Raw genomic sequence first — 17,086 nt, forward strand, 5'->3', positions numbered from 1 at the left:
GTTGGAGTGTGCAATGCAGGCAGACGCGCTCTGCAAATGTCTTTGCACTAGTGGGACTATAGCAAAGTCCAATAGCCACGTATAGGATGCCACTAGGTACACTGAGTGTTTGCTAGTATAATGGCTTGGTTAGAATGAGTTGTAGTGTGCAATGCAGGCAGATGTGCTCTGCTAATGTCTTTGCACTAGTGGGACTATAGCAAAGTCCAATAGCCACGTATAGGATGCCACTAGGTACACTGAGTGTTTGCTAGTATAATGGCTTAGTTAAAATGAGTTTGAGTGTGCAATGCAGGCAGACGCGCTATGCAAATGTCTTTGCACTAGTGGGACTATAGCAAAGTCCAATAGCCACGTATAGGATGCCACTAGGTACACTGAGTGTTTGCTAGTATAATGGCTTGGTTAGAATGAGTTGTAGTGTGCAATGCAGGCAGACGCGCTCTGCAAATGTCTTTGCACTAGTGGGACTATAGCAAAGTCCAATAGCCACGTATAGGATGCCACTAGGTACACTGAGTGTTTGCTAGTATAATGGCTTGGTTAGAATGAGTTGTAGTGTGCAATGCAGGCAGACGCGCTCTGCAAATGTCTTTGCACTAGTGGGACTATAGCAAAGTCCAATAGCCACGTATAGGATGCCACTAGGTACACTGAGTGTTTGCTAGTATAATGGCTTAGTTATCAGTTGGAGTGTGCAGAGGACAAGAGGGTACAGTGGCAGGATTGTGGTGCTCTGGGTAGAGGAATGGAAGCCTGCCTTTCTATTCCCTCCTAATGGTGAAATGCAGGTAGGAAATCCCTGACCTGGGCTACACAGACGCTGTTGCTGTTTGCAGGACCTGTCACCTATGGCTCTCTGACCCTGCCGGTTGGAGCCCTTAAAAGGACTGCTATAAAGTGCTCTCCCTAAGCTGTCTAACGCTGTGTATGCAGCGCATACAGCTGTATCGGCTATAGGACTCAGGAAGACGGAGCTGCGACAGTGATGTCTGACACCAAAGACGCAGAAGGCAGATAATGGCGTCCGTGAAGAAAATGTCCGGTTTTATAATGCAGGGACATGTGACATGCAGATCCTATCACACATGCCGTTGCTTCTCTGGCTCAAAGTCCACTTAGCTGTGTGTGTGTCTGGGATTGGCTGACATGCTGGCCCGCCCCACAAGACGCGCGCACTTAGGGAAGGAAGACAAGAAAAAAAAAAAAAAAAAATGGCGATCGCCATTATAGAAACAGCAGTGATCTGAAGGCGCTGTTCACGCACACTATACACTGAAATGTGATAATAGTTTGATTCACAGAGTGACTTACACTATTACAGCAGAAACCAAGCTATGATTTAGCTGTTTTTTGGCTGCTAGAACCGTTCTCGAACGTTTCTAGAACTACCGAGCTTTTGCAAAAAGCTCGAGTTCTAGTTCGATCTAGAACATGCCCCAAAATCACTCGAGCCGCGAACTGGAGAACCACGAACCACGAACCGCGCTCAACTCTAGTCCCTATGCATCCAGAACCACGAGCAGTTCTAAGTTCATATTGCTAATCCCTGCCTAAACGTCCCAGGCTATAGTAGCATAGTTAAAGGGATATTTTGAAAAAGTATTTCTAAAGATCCTTTATGATATGCTAATGAGGGCAGGGATTAGTCGCAAGGACTTTATTTCCCCCGGCTAGTCCGCCTTCTTAGCATGTTAGTATGCCACTGTGAGAGTGCCAATATGCTACTCAATGCCCAGCATCATCGACATGGACAGAATCGCAGGCTGTTACCTGAGCTCCGGAGTTCAGCCCGGCCTGTTCGCAGCTGTGACATGAACTGAACCGCAATTGCCGTGGAATCATTCGGCCCTCGCGGTTCAGTCCTGCAAACTCAGATTTCAGTCCAGGGTGCACTCTGGAGCTCAGGTTCACGCTCCAGAGTTCAAAGCAGGTAACCGCAGCCAGGACTGGCTCAGGTGACAGCTTCAGAGTTCAGCCCGGCCTGTCCGCAGCTGTCATGAACTGAACTACAATCACCGGGGAATCAGTCGGCACTTGCAGTTCAGTCCTGCAAACCCTGAGTTCAATCCAGGTTGCACTCCGGAGCTCAGGTGAGAACTCTGGAGTTCAATCCAGGTAACCACAGCCAGGACTGTTATTACTGGAGGTTTCTCTGGTAGCCAGTCAGACACTGGACATGGACATGTATACTTATCCGTTGTCACCGTCTTTGACGCCGGGTTTAGCATCAGTGCACATGATCAGTATGCCCAGCACGTCTGGTTATGTGCACTATGGAGCCGGGTGTACGCATCCCGCCTTTAGCGATATATAGTGCGCATGACCAAAAAAATGTTTTTGTAAAGTCCGTGTTTGACATGAACCCCAAACTTTATAGTTCGGATCTACTCATCGCTAGTATTAATACATTTTGGATAGATATTCTGGAGAATGTTAGTGATCCCCTTATATTTTCTCTTTGGTGTATGTGGTTCTGTTTAAAGGAATGGGGTTCACTTCCAGCACTTCCAGCACTTACACTGATGACTGCACTCTGCCATCCAAACCTCTCTAGTCCTGCAGTTTCCGTGTTAAGATAAAGCATTTGAAAGTAAATATAAGAGATTTCTTCTTTCTTATTTTCATGTTTTTGTAGTGATTTTACTTCTTGCAGGTTTCCAGTATGGTCTACATCAGATTCGATGGACTATGTTGGACCGGCAATGAATCCATACATTTAATTAAAAGGTCATATAGGGAGGATGTCAGGAATTTTTTTTTTTTAAATTAAGTACCAGTATTTTTATTCTTACACTTTATTACAGCATTAGTAATTTTTCTGGTATACAACTACTATTGCTGGAACTTGGTATCAGAGACACACACGCGCACACGCACGCGCACACACACACACACACACACACACACACACACACACACACACACACACACACACACACACACTGTTATCTAACTGTGATCAATATCCAGGGACCTTCCATCCATTTGTATCAGTGTGGTGCTGTCATTTTTACGTTGGTAGGGTATGTAAAATGAGAGGAATGCCTTTTATTTTTTAGCTACTCATTTATGCCATATCAAACAGTCGTTATTCCTCTATACTGGTGCCATTTATTTGTATTTCTTTTGAATCGAAGGAGTTATTTTTTGCCTTCTGGAGCCCCTGGTTATGTTTTAAAGACAATCTGTCACCAGGTTTTTGCTCACCCATCTATGAGCAGCATAATATAGAGACAGAGACTCTGAATTCAGCGATGTGTCACTTGCTGAGCTGTTTGCTATCATTTTGATAAAAACAATATTTTCTCTGCTGCATATCCAGTAGTTATACAGAGCTCATGAATATGCTGGACTACCTGGCAGCACGACAAGTAGTCCTGTAATGATAATCTACTGCTGATTAACTCCTTTACAACCAAGGATGTACCAGTACGTCCTTGGTCGCCTATATCCAATTACCGCGGGCTCCAGCAGTGATCCCTGCACAGGTCTGCTGATCTAATCAACCGACATGTGTGGCTTGGACTGGAGAGCCGCCCATACCTGTTAACCCTTTAGATCGTGCTGTGAAACACTGACAACGTAATTTAAATGGCAGCAGCGGGGATCATACTGCTCTGTGCCACAATCGGCGGCCCTGTGACGCAATACTGGGGCGCCAATGTGTTGTCATGGTAGCACGGAGTCAACTGATGACCCCTGATGCTGCCATGATTCACTTCTCGTGAGAGCCGACAGAGCACTAGCTCTCACAGTAACACTGCATTTATTCTGATTAGAGCACAGGCCATTTTCACATAGGGGTGTTCTCACTTTTGTTGCCAGTGGTTTTCACATTAGTAGCTTTGTTGAGTTATTTAGAGGGCACCAATTTACACTGTTAGGCTAAGGACACACGGCAAGTAAAACGGAATGAGTGGAATGCGATAAAAAAATTGGACCAATACTACTCTGTGGTCGATTTTTTTTCTCAGCCCTAATCGGACTGAGAAAACAATCACAACATGCTGCAGATGGAACCTGATTTGTTTTCTCTCTCACCCATTCAATTCTATGGGTGCGAGAGAAACATCACACTGCATTACAGTGCGATATACGCATCAGTTGACAATGGAGGAGATAGGGAGATTAGTCACTCCCTCTCCTCCTCCGCACCCGCCTCTCTTCTCCTCTGCAGCTGTGCTGCAATCGCAGGATCACGTCACAGTGGCATAACACATATGTTTACATTCCAGCAGAGTGGGAGCCTAGTGTCATGCGATGCACTCGCAGTTATGCTCGTGTGGCCCCAGCCTTATACTTGTTGGACACTGACTACTTTACATTGTATCAAAATGTTATATCTTCAGTGTTGTTGTCCATTGAAAACATATAGCAAAATATTGTCAAAAATGTGAGGTGTTTTTTGTATTTTTTTTTATATATATACTGTATGTCCATAGGGCCCCCCAAAATTGTCACAAAAATAAGGAAGTCTACGACTGATGAACCCTAGCATATGGCATTAGTCAGTGGCAACTTCACAACATAGGGTTTAAAAAGGTAATAAAAAGGAATCAAGGAAATGAGTACATATATACATTATTCCTATCCATAAACAATAGCAAAGATGCTAAAACAAAGAGAATGAAGTCCAAACTTTGCTAAAACCACTTTATATTGTGTAAAACCTTTTTTTCAAGATTTATATATTACCACATACAGTTAGGTCCAGAAATATTTGGACAGTGACACAATTTTCGCGAGTTGGGCTCTGCATGCCACCACATTGGATTTGAAATGAAATCTCTACAACAGAATTCAAGTGCAGATTGTAACGTTTAATTTGAAGGTTTGAACAAAAATATCTGATAGAAATTGTAGGAATTGTACACATTTCTGTACAAACACTCCACATTTTAGGAGGTCAAAAGTAATTGGACAAATAAACCAAACCCAAACAAAATATTTTTATTTTCAATATTTTGTTGCGAATCCTTTGGAGGCAATCACTGCCTTAAGTCTGGAACCCATGGACATCACCAAACGCTGGGTTTCCTCCTTCTTAATGCTTTGCCAGGCCTTTACAGCCGCAGCCTTCAGGTCTTGCTTGTTCGTGGGTCTTTCCGTCTTAAGTCTGGATTTGAGCAAGTGAAATGCATGCTCAATTGGGTTAAGATCTGGTGATTGACTTGGCCATTGCAGAATGTTCCCCTTTTTTGCACTCATGAACTCCTGGGTAGCTTTGGCTGTATGCTTGGGGTCATTGTCCATCTGTACTATGAAGCGCCGTCCGATCAACTTTGCGGCATTTGGCTGAATCTGGGCTGAAAGTATATCCCGGTACACTTCAGAATTCATCCGGCTACTCTTGTCTGCTGTTATGTCATCAATAAACACAAGTGACCCAGTGCCATTGAAAGCCATGCATGCCCATGCCATCACGTTGCCTCCACCATATTTTACAGAGGATGTGGTGTGCCTTGGATCATGTACCGTTCCCTTTCTTCTCCAAACTTTTTTCTTCCCATCATTCTGGTACAGGTTGATCTTGGTCTCATCTGTCCATAGAATACTTTTCCAGAACTGAGCTGGCTTCATGAGGTGTTTTTCAGCAAATTTAACTCTGGCCTGTTTATTTTTGGAATTGATGAATGGTTTGCATCTAGATGTGAACCCTTTGTATTTACTGTTGACTTAGAGACAGATACACCTACTTCACTGAGAGTGTTCTGGACTTCAGTTGATGTTGTGAACGGGTTCTTCTTCACCAAAGAAAGTATGCGGCGATCATCCACCACTGTTGTCATCCGTGGACGCCCAGGCCTTTTTGAGTTCCCAAGCTCACCAGTCAATTCCTTTTTTCTCAGAATGTACCCGACTGTTGATTTTGCTACTCCAAGCATGTCTGCTATCTCTCTGATGGATTTTTTCTTTTTTTCAGCCTCAGGATGTTCTGCTTCACCTCAATTGAGAGTTCCTTAGACCGCATGTTGTCTGGTCACAGCAACAGCTTCCAAATGCAAAACCACACACTTGTAATCAACCCCAGACCTTTTAACTACTTCATTGATTACAGGTTAACGAGGGAGACGCCTTCAGAGTTAATTGCAGCCCTTAGAGTCCCTTGTCCAATTACTTTTGGTCCCTTGAAAAAGAGGAGGCTATGCATTACAGAGCTATGATTCCTAAACCCTTTCTCCGATTTGGATGTGAAAACTCTCATATTGCAGCTGGGAGTGTGCACTTTCAGCCCATATTATATATATAATTGTATTTCTGAACATGTTTTTGTAAACAGCTAAAATAACAAAACGTGTGTCACTGTCCAAATATTTTGGGACCTATCTGTAAACATGAAATGTCATTAGTTCCTTTTTTAGGTAGTTTGTGGGCATTTTCTTTATCCCACATTATTTCCCAATTTAGACTCTAAAACATAAGGGACTCATAGAAGCAGGCAATTCTAAATTCAACGTTTCTGGAGAACGCCACCTTTATCAAGAATAAAGTCTACCTCAAAGAAAACTAAGGACATTTCATGTTTATACCATTTAATAAGTACAGCTTGAACTAAATTGGAATTGTGTCTTCTTTCCACCTTTAAGGAATGCTCAAACTAGCGAATAACAAAAACAGTCCAGGAAAGATGGACGATTTTTTTTTTCACTAGTCATCGATGTATTGTCCATATGCAATCTATTTTTTTTTCCTCAGCAGCTATTATTCACTTACGATCATTTACAGGACCATTTACAGTGCCCTATGCTAGAGAATGGTAATGTATCCGTAAAAAACGGATGCCAATAGGATGGTCAGTGTGATGTCCAATTTGTTTATCGTACCCATAGACTTGAATAGGTAGTGTCCTCCGATTTATGCGTCTACTCACAGCATGCTGTGTTCTTTTCCTCACGCCGAATACAGCTGAGAAAAACTGTCTCATTCAATAACATGGATCCGATTGTAATACATTTTTTTTGCATTGCACTCTTCCGAGTATTACACTAGAGTGAATGAACCCTAAGGGGTACTTTGCACGTTGCGACATCGGTACTGTGATGTCGTCGGGGTCAAATCGAAAGTGACGCACATCTGGCGACAGTAACGACGTTGCAACGTGTAAAGCCTAGATGCACCGATAAACAATCGCAAAAGTGTCGTAAATCGGTGATCTGTGTAGTGTCGGTAATTTTCATAATTTCGCTGCACCGACAGGTACGATGTTGTTCCTCGTTCCTGCGGCAGCACACATCGCTGTGTATGAAGCCGCAGGAGCGAGGAACTTCTCCTTACCTGCCTCCACCGGCTATGCAGAAGGAAGGAGGTGGGCGGGATGTTTACATCGGCTCATCTCTGCCCCTCCGCTTCTATTGGCCACCTGCCGTGTGACGTCGCTGTGACGCCGCACGACCCGGCCCTTTAGGAAGGAGGTGGGTCCCCGGCCAGAGTGATGTCGCAGGGCAGGTAAGTGCGTGTGAAGCTGCCGTGGCGATAATGTTCACTACGGGAGCTATCACGAGATATCGCATGTGCGACGGGGGCGGGTACTATCGCGCTCGGCATCGCTATCATCGGCTAGCGATGTCGCAGCGTGCAAAGTACCCCTAACAGTATGAAATGACAGATCTGTTAGCTCAGTGCCATTATAGCTTATGGGTGAGGTAGGAGATGCCAAACAGTGTTAACTGTCATCCAAAGGTTTTAATGGCATCAGTTAAATGAATCTGTCATGAAAAGGTCATGTCATATCCATTAAATGGATCCTGTGTTAATCTATGGGTGACAGATGCCATTGTTAGGTATCCATCACAGCTTTCCATTTGACATATACAGCACATCAGATTTTTCCTTGAGTATATGTTAAATGGAGGCGATAAAACATGGTATGAACAAGGCCTTAGTAATCTATTTTCTGAAGGTCTATATAGTAATAAAACACAGTTGTATACTGTTTTATACATAATATTACATAACTAATGAAGTACACAGACAAAAAAGGAGCACATTTCATACAAAAATGTGTGTGAATCCTTCAAAGTTATCACCAAAACTTATTACATGTAAATCCAATAAATGTGGGGAACACTCCAAAATCATATGGTTAGAAAGTGGATTGTAATTAGTCTATGCAACGTTTCAGCTCAAAATGGTAGAGCCTATCTCAAGTGTAAAGGGTGCTTTACACGAGACCTATCGTGCGATAGATCGTCGGGGTCACGTTTTTTTTGACGCACATCCGGCATCACTTGCGACGTCGGGCTGTGTGACACCTTCGAGCAACGCAGTATCGCTCACAAATCGTGAGTAGTGTACTCGTCGCTCGGTTTCATAATCTCGTTTAATTAAAATGGCGCCGGTTGCTCATAATTCCCGGGGTAGCACACGCCGCTCCGTGTGACACCCCGGAAACGATGAACAGCAGCTTACCTCCGTCCCGCGGCACCCGCCGGCTATGTGGAAGGAAGGAGGTGGGCGGGATGTTTACGTCCCGCTCATCTCCGCCCCTCTGCTTCTATTGGCCAGCGGCTGTGTGACGTCGCTGTGACGCCGAACGTCCCTCCCACTTCAGGACGTGCACGTTCGTCGCCCACAGCGAGGTCGTCCAGAAGGTAAGTACGTGTGATGGGGGTTAAACGAGTTTGTGCGCCACGCGTAGCGATTTGCCCGTGACGCAAAAACGACGGGGGCGGGTACGATCGATTGTGGAATCGCACAATCGGTCGTCCCGTGTAAAGCAGGCTTAAGAGAATCTTTGCCCGTAATGTTGCAAGAACGGATTAAAATCTGTTTTCTCACCATCTGACTTCATTTGCCAGTTTACAGAGTATAAATATTGCCCTAAAATGATAACAAAATGTTAGTATGGTGCAGGCATGTACAGTACACTTTATTTTTTTAATTTATTTTACTCACTTATATAGTGCTAGTAGTTCCACAGTGCTTTATAGATTTGATCTTATAAAGTAGCATCCATATTGTTATAGTGCCCCTATGTATAGGCCACCGGTGCGGTAGCCATTGGCAAGGGATTCCCTCCTTAAGGTGCTTTGCCCCTCTATAGAAAAAGTGGGTTTGTGGTCCTGGCTGGGTGAGCGGACTTGCGTGGTGCAGGTCATACCGTTTTGCAGGCCTCTTGTTGCCATTGCTTCTAACGAGCCAGGACCAGTCCACAGTGAAAACGATAACAGAGGCCAACCGTTCTTAAACAACTGATTTTTACTAAACAACTTGCAGAGTACTTCCAACATCTGTGAGAAGCGGTGATGTCACTCAGTTCACTGGAGTTCACAGCCGGGGGCTCCCAAAGTACCAACTGTGACTGCCGGTGAACTCACTGCCGGATTGCTGGACTGCTCTGATGCCATGTAATGCAATCCGAAAGTCCAGCAATCCGGTAGCGAGTACACCGTTGATCACATTTAGTACCTTGGTACCAGTGAAAACAATATAATTTAATTTTACTAATAAACTCAGTTTGCGAAATGCAGATATTGCTCTTTTTAAATTAAATAAAAATCAGTCTGAACAAGGCCCAGGACCCAAATGCTCTGAATCCAAAACTTGTTAAGGAACTCGGCTCAATTATTGCTGTACCATGTACATAATGTTTGGAAACGTACTAGTGAATGGTACTTTGCTGGGGATAAACAGATCCATGGACGTTCGGGTTAGCCGGGTTCAGACGGACTTTAGTTACAAGTTCAGATCGGTACCTGCATTTGACCGTGGACACCGAACCCCATATAAGTCAATGGGGACCTGAGCTTTGGAGTAGTAAGATGGCTTCAAAATGGTCATAATAAAAGCTAGTGGGCTGTAAAAGGAAACAAAATGGGGGTAAGAGCAGGACAATTGCCATGCAAACAAATGTGGATAGAGAATACATTTTTTTTTTTTTTAAAATGAAGTGGTGTCCCCCTCAGCTGTCTGCTTTACCTTGGCCGGTTATCAAAAATAGGTGAGAAACTATGCAATTTTTTTCAATTATTTATTTAATTAATTTAAAATAATGGCTTGGATTTCCCACTATTTCTGGTAACCAGCCAAGGTGAAGCAGTCAGCAGGGCTGGTATTAGACTGGAAATGCACATGGTTATTTGACCCTTCTCTACCTAAAAATAGCAGCCCACAGCCACCGTAGAAGTGGCGCATTCTTTAGATGAGCCAATTCTGTTGCTTTGCCTGGCTCTTCCTGATTGCCCTGGTGCAGTGGCAATAGGGGTAATTCTTTTGGGGTTGATGTCAGCTGTGACTTGATAGCTGACCTCAATTCCAGGGGTTAGTAATGGTTCTATCAGATACCCTCATTAATAACCCTGTAAGTCTAAAGTAAAAAACACACACACACACACACACACACAGGAAAAAATAGTTTATTCAGATAAAGATTTCCCCACTCTCACTCCTTCACAAATGTATTACTTAAAAAGAAATCCTCAATGTTCTGACGTAATCCAGTGGTGTAATATCCCAAGACATCCATCAAATCCTATGGAGCCTTGTTCTGAGTGTGAGGCTCCACAGTGTCACTCACAGTCAGGTGCAGATCTGGAAACTCGAATTCATCATTGACTTCCATTATACTCGGTACATGAGTCGAGCCCCAAATCATTGCTCCATATCATCTTCCAAACTCCTCGAACAGCATATCCTTGGTGAACTTTCCTCCCACATCTCATCTAACATACTCTTTGACAACCTACAATCCGGCTTCCATCATCAGCAGTCTACCGAAACGGCCCTGACCCAAACTACTTACAACTTACTGCCAAAGCTAACAGACAATTCACTATACTCCTCCTTCTAGACCTGTCCTCTGCCTTTGATACTGTCGACCACTTCCTTCTACTACAGATGCTCTCTATCCTTGGTATCAGAGACCTTGCTTTCTCCTGGATATCCTCATACCTTTTCAACCGCAATTTTAGTGTCACCCACTTCCACACTACCTCCTCATCCTGTCTTCTGTCTGCCAGTGTCCCTCAAGGTTGTGATCTGGGATGCTTACTCTTCTCGATTTATACCTTTGGCCTGGGAGAACTCATAAAGTCCTATGGCTTTCAGTACCACTTTTATACTCACGACACTCAGATCTATCTCTCTAGTCCAGACGTCACCTCCCTGGTGTCCAGAAATCCAGAGTGTATATCAGCCATATCCTACTTCTTCTCCTCTCACTTTTTAAAATGTGGCATTGTGGGCAAACTAAACTAATCATCTTTCCCCCATCCCACTTGTCTACTCTACCTGATTTACAAGTATCTATTACAATAATTAACATCATGCTCTCCCCAGAATCTGAAGTCCACTGCCTCGGAGTAACACTCAACTCTGTCTTGTCCTTCATACCTCACCCCAAGCTATCATTACCTCCTACTGTCTGCAACTCAAAAATATTGCCACATACCATACTTTTCTCAACTCTCAACCTATGAAAATGCTAGTTCATGTGTCGCGGGCGGAGGAGGGGACGCTACGCTCTCCCACTGCTCGGGTCCGGCTGCCGCTGCTGCTGCGGCTGCTGCTGCTCGGTGGTGGCTCGAGCGGTGGGCCGGATCCCGGGGACTCGAGCGGCGTTCCTTGCCCGTGAGTGAAAAAGGGATTTGATTAATTGTGGGGATTTGTTATTGTCTGTGACACCACCCACGGCTGTGGTGATAATGGTGACACCACCGCTGCTCTGGACGGGGATCCCGGGAGCGGTGACAGGGAGCAGCTTTGTTGTTAGTTCTCCCCTCCGTGGTTAGGGGGTTGGTTGTCCCGGGGCCCAGTGATGGGGTATGGATGGATGGCAGGCGGGTTACGGGGCCTGGCGAGGTGCAGGGTCGCAGGGGCTGCGCTGTGCCGCACGGCACGGTGGTACTCACTCAGCCCAATGATACACACAGAGTCTCTGCTGAAACAAACGGCTGGATGGACAGGTCCCACAAGCGGCTGCGGTGTTTTTCCCCTGACCCCAGGTTGGTAATGTAGGTCCTTTCCTGCACCTTCCGTACGCTCTTCCTGCGCTCCGGTTTCCAGCTGGCTCCCCGATTCAGTACCGGTGGGCCACCGCCCAGCCCCGGCTACCTACGGTTCCACCAACTGTCTGCCCGGCTCCCTGCAGACGGCCACTACCGTCTACCTCACTCTCTACACGGGGGCCCTAGTGGTACTCTAGAAATAAATAATCTATATATATAATTGCCTTATTCTGTCTGTCTTGCTCCAAAATGACGTCATTACAGTGACAACCGTCGCATTGGCCGCTCGGCTCGGCCCGGCCATGCCCCCCGCACACTTTGCCCGCTCGGCCATGCCCCCCGCACATTGTGCCCCCCAGGACTACTCCTTCAATTATACTCCTCTCCCCCCAGGACTACTCCTCTCATTATACTCCTCTCTCCCCAGGACTACTCCTCCTATTAGACACCTCCCCCCAGGTCTACTCCTCCTATTATACTCATCTCCCCCTAGGACTATTCCTCCTATTAGACTCCACTCCCCCCAGGACTACTCCTACTATTAGACTCCTCTCCCCCCAGGACTACTCCTCCTATTGGACTCCTCTCACCCCAGGACTACTCCTCCTACTATACTCCTCTCACCCCAGGACTACTCCTACTATTAGACTCCTCCCCCCCAGGACTACTCCTACTATTAGACTCCTCTCCCCCCAGGACTAGTCCTCCAATTATCCTCCTCTCCCCCCAGGACTACTCCTATTATACTCCTCTCTCCCCAGGACTACTCCTCCTATTATACTCCTCTCTCCCCAGGACTACTCCTCCTATTATACTCCTCTCTCCCCAGGACTACTCCTCCTATTATACTCCTCTCCACCCAGGACTACTCCTCCTATTATACTCCTCTCTCCCCAGGACTACTCCTCCTATTATACTCCTCTCCCCCCAGGACTACTCCTCCTATTATACTCCTCTCTCCCCAGGACTACTCCTCCTATTATACTCCTCTCCCCCCAGGACTACTCCTCCTATTACACTCCTCCCCCCAGGACTACTGCTCCTATTAGATGCCTCTCCCTCCAGGACTACTCCTACTATTAGACTCCTCTCCCCCCAGGACTACTCCTGCTATTAGACTCCTCTCCCCCCAGGACTACTCCTCCTATTAGACTCCTCTCCCCCAGGACTACTCCTCCTATTATACTCCTCTCCCCCCAGGACTACTCCTCCTATTACACTCCTCCCCCCAGGACTACTGCTCCTATTAGATGCCTCTCCCTCCAGGACTACTCCTACTATTAGACTCCTCTCCCCCCAGGACTACTCCTACTATTAGACTCCTCTCCCCCCAGGACTACTCCTCCTATTAGACTCCTCTCCCCCCAGGACTACTCCTCTTATTTGACTCCTCTCACCCCAGGACTACTCCTCCTATTAGACTCCTCCTCCCCAAGACTACTCCTACTATTAGACTCCTCTCCTCCCCAGGACTACTCCTCCTATTATACTCCTCTCTCCCCAGGGCTACACCTCCTATTATCCTCCTCTCTCCCCAGGACTACTCCTCCTATTATACTCCTCTCTCCCCAGGACTACTCCTCCTATTATACTCCTCTCTCCCCAGGACTACTCCTTCTATTATACTCTTCTCTCCCCAGGACTACTCCTCCTAATATACTCCTCTCCCCCCAGGACTACTCCTCCTTTTATACTCCTCTCTCCCAAGGACTACTCCTCCAAGAAACTCACACACTGCACAAAACATACCTCTCCCCAAAACACACACACACCCACACAAACCGCACAACAGACACACAGCACCACACACACACAACGCTGCAGGCACACAGCACTCCACAAACAATGCAACACACACAACGCAACACACAAACAACACCGCTCTCACACACCCCCACACCCAGACAACACCCAGAACATTTACAGTTCCCTACACAAACACTTGGCAACTACACACAACAACATCTATATATATATATAACAAAAATCATACATCAACTACACAATAAATTCTAGAATACCCGATGTGTTAGAATCAGGCCACCTTCTAGTAATAATAATAATAGATAACATGTTACAACTTTTATCATGCAAAATTCATCTTATGATAACATTTAGTTTGAGAAGCCTTTGTATTTCTTTATATCTTTGCATATTTTATCTTCTTTCTATAGACAAATCCATCCAAATTTGACTATGCAGAAGATCTGACTACACTAATCAGTCTGAATGAATCCAGTATAATCCACACTCTATGGCAGCGCTACCAGTCCCAGCTGATTCACACCTATGCCGGACCAAACCTGATTGTTCTTAAACCAAACGGACCCGTTGCAAGCTTTTCTACAAAGGTTGGATAGTTTTATTATTGCGGTTTTCTTCAAAGCAGGATTCTCAGATACTTTCCCCTATTCTCATATGTCGAGATCTGAGAGCCTCAGATACATCTACTTACATAGGTCTGAAGAGTAGCCAGTCTTTATATACTTTTATAACATTTTGTGATATTAGTGACAGGACATGTAGTGTGCCTGTACCCTTTTGCTTCTAGAGGTCATTATCTAGCATGCACTACATCCAGTATATTATACAGTCATGGCCAAAAAGTTTTGAGAATGCTACAAATACAGTCATATGAAAAAGTTTGGGCACCCCTATTAATGTTAACCTTTTTTCTTTAGAACAATTTGGTTTTTTTGCAACAGCTATTTCAGTTTCATATATATAATAATTGATGGACTCGGTAATATTTCTGTATTGAAATGAGCAATGATGGCTGCACGTGTTTCTTTAGAGATAACCATGGTTAACTGAAGAGAAACAATGATACCAAGCACCAGCCTCTTTTAAAGTGTCCAGTGGTGTCATTCTTTCTTAATCATGACTGATTGATCGCCAGCCCTGTCCTCATTAACACCCACACCTGTGTTAATGGAACAATCACTAAAACAATGTTAGCTGCTCCTTTTAAGGCAGGAATGCAATGATGTTGAAATGTGTTTTGGGGGTTGCAGTTCATTTTCTTAGCCAATATTGACTTTGCAAGTAATTGCTGTTAAGCTGATCACTCTTTATGACATTCTGGAGTATATGCAAATTGCCATTAGAAAAACTTAAGCAGTAGACTTTGTAAAAATTAATACAGTCATATGAAAAAGTTTGTACACCCCTATTAATGTTAACCTTTTTTCTTTAGAACAATTTGGTTTTTTTGCAACAGCTATTTCAGTTTCATATATATAATAATTGATGGACTCGGTAATATTTCTGTATTGAAATGAGGTTTATTGTACTAACAGAAAATGTGCAATACGCATTTAAACAAAATTTGACCGGTGCAAAAGTATGGGCACCTCAACATAAAAGTGACATTAATATTTTGTAGATCCTCCTTTTGCAAAAATAACAGCCTCTAGTCGCTTCCTGTAGCTTTTAATGACTTCCTATATCCTGGATGAAGGTCTTGCTGAAATATCCATCCCCTGCGTAACTTCAACTTCGTCACTGATTCTTGCACATTTATTGTCAAGAATCTGCTGATACTGAGTTGAATCCATGCGACCCTCAACTTTAACAAGATCCCCGATGCCGGCATTGGCCACACAGCCCCAAAGCATGATGGAACCTGCACCGAATTTTACTGTGGGTAGCAAGTGCTTTTCTTGGAATGTCGTGTTTTTTTGCCTCTATGCATAACGCCTTTTTGCATGACCAAACAACTCAATCTTTGTTTCATCAGTCCACAGGACTTTCTTACAAAATGTAACTGGCTTCTCCAAATGTGCTTTTGCATACCTCAGTCGACTCTGTTTTGTGGCGTGCTTGCAGAAACGGCTTCTTTCGCAACACTCTCCCATACAGCTTCTCCTTGTGCAAAGTGCGCTGTATTGTTGACTGATGCACATTGACACCATCTGCAGCAAGATGATGCTGCAGGTCTTTGGAGGTGGTCTGTGGATTGTCCTTGACTTCTCTCACCATTCTTCTTCTCTGCCTTTCTGATATTTTTCTTGGCCTGCCACTTCTGGACTTAACAAGAACTGTACCTGTGTTCTTCTATTTCCTTACTATGTTCCTCACAGTGGAAACTGACAGTTTAAATCTCTGAGACAACTTTTTGTATCCTTCCCCTGAACAACTATGTTGAATAATCTTTATTTTGCGATCATTTGAGAGTTGTTTTGAGGAGCCCATGATGCCACTCTTCATAGGAGATTAAAATAGGAGAACAACTTGCAAGTGGCCACCTTAAAAACCTTTTCTCATGATTGGATACACCTGCCTATGAAGTTCAAAGCTCAATGAGGTTACAAAACCAATTTAGTGCTTTAGTAAGTCAGTAAAAAGTAGTTAGGAGTGTTCAAATCAAGAAATTGATAAGGGTGCCCATACTTTTGCACCGGTCAAATTTTGTTTAAATGTGGATTGTACATTTTCTGTTAGTACAATAAACCTCATTTCAATCCAGAAATATTACTGAGTCCATCAGTTATTAGATATATGAAATTGAAATAGCTGTTGCAAAAACCCAAATTGTTATAAAGAAAAAAGGTTAACATTAATAGGGGTGTACAAACTTTTTCATATGACTGTATTAATTTTTACAAAGTCTACTGCTTAAGTTTTTCTAATGGCAATTTGCATATACTCCAGAATGTCATAAAGAGTGATCAGCTTAACAGCAATTACTTGCAAAGTCAATATTGGCTAAGAAAATGAACTGCAACCCCCAAAACACATTTCAACATCATTGCATTCCTGCCTTAAAAGGAGCAGCTAACATTGTTTTAGTGATTGTTCCATTAACACAGGTGTGGGTGTTAATGAGGACAGGGCTGGCGATCAATCAGTCATGATTAAGAAAGAATGACACCACTGGACACTTTAAAAGAGGCTGGTGCTTGGTATCATTGTTTCTCTTCAGTTAACCATGGTTATCTCTAAAGAAACACGTGCAGCCATCATTGCTCTGCACAAAAATGGCCTAACAGGGAAGAGTATCGCAGCTACAAAGATTGCACCTCAGTCAACAATCTATCGCATCATCAAGAACTTCAAGGAGAGAGCTTCCATTGTTGCCAAAAAGGCTCCTGGGCGCCCAAGAAGGACCAGCAAACGCCAGGACCGTATCTTAAAAC

General features: G+C 44.3%; 1 protein-coding gene across 1 annotated transcript in view; it reads left to right on the forward strand.

The window, feature by feature from the left end:
* The window catches only part of MYO18B (myosin XVIIIB), a 1,019,172-nt gene that overhangs the window by 155,226 nt on the left and 846,860 nt on the right, over nt 1–17,086 (forward strand). Inside the window, exon 8 of the mRNA XM_075320057.1 lies at nt 14,123–14,299. Within this exon, the coding sequence (XP_075176172.1) occupies nt 14,123–14,299 (177 nt within the window). The remainder of the gene's footprint in view (nt 1–14,122; nt 14,300–17,086) is intronic.

Source organism: Anomaloglossus baeobatrachus, chromosome 1 (genome assembly GCF_048569485.1).
Source record: "Anomaloglossus baeobatrachus isolate aAnoBae1 chromosome 1, aAnoBae1.hap1, whole genome shotgun sequence".
Lineage (NCBI taxonomy): Eukaryota > Metazoa > Chordata > Amphibia > Anura > Aromobatidae > Anomaloglossus > Anomaloglossus baeobatrachus.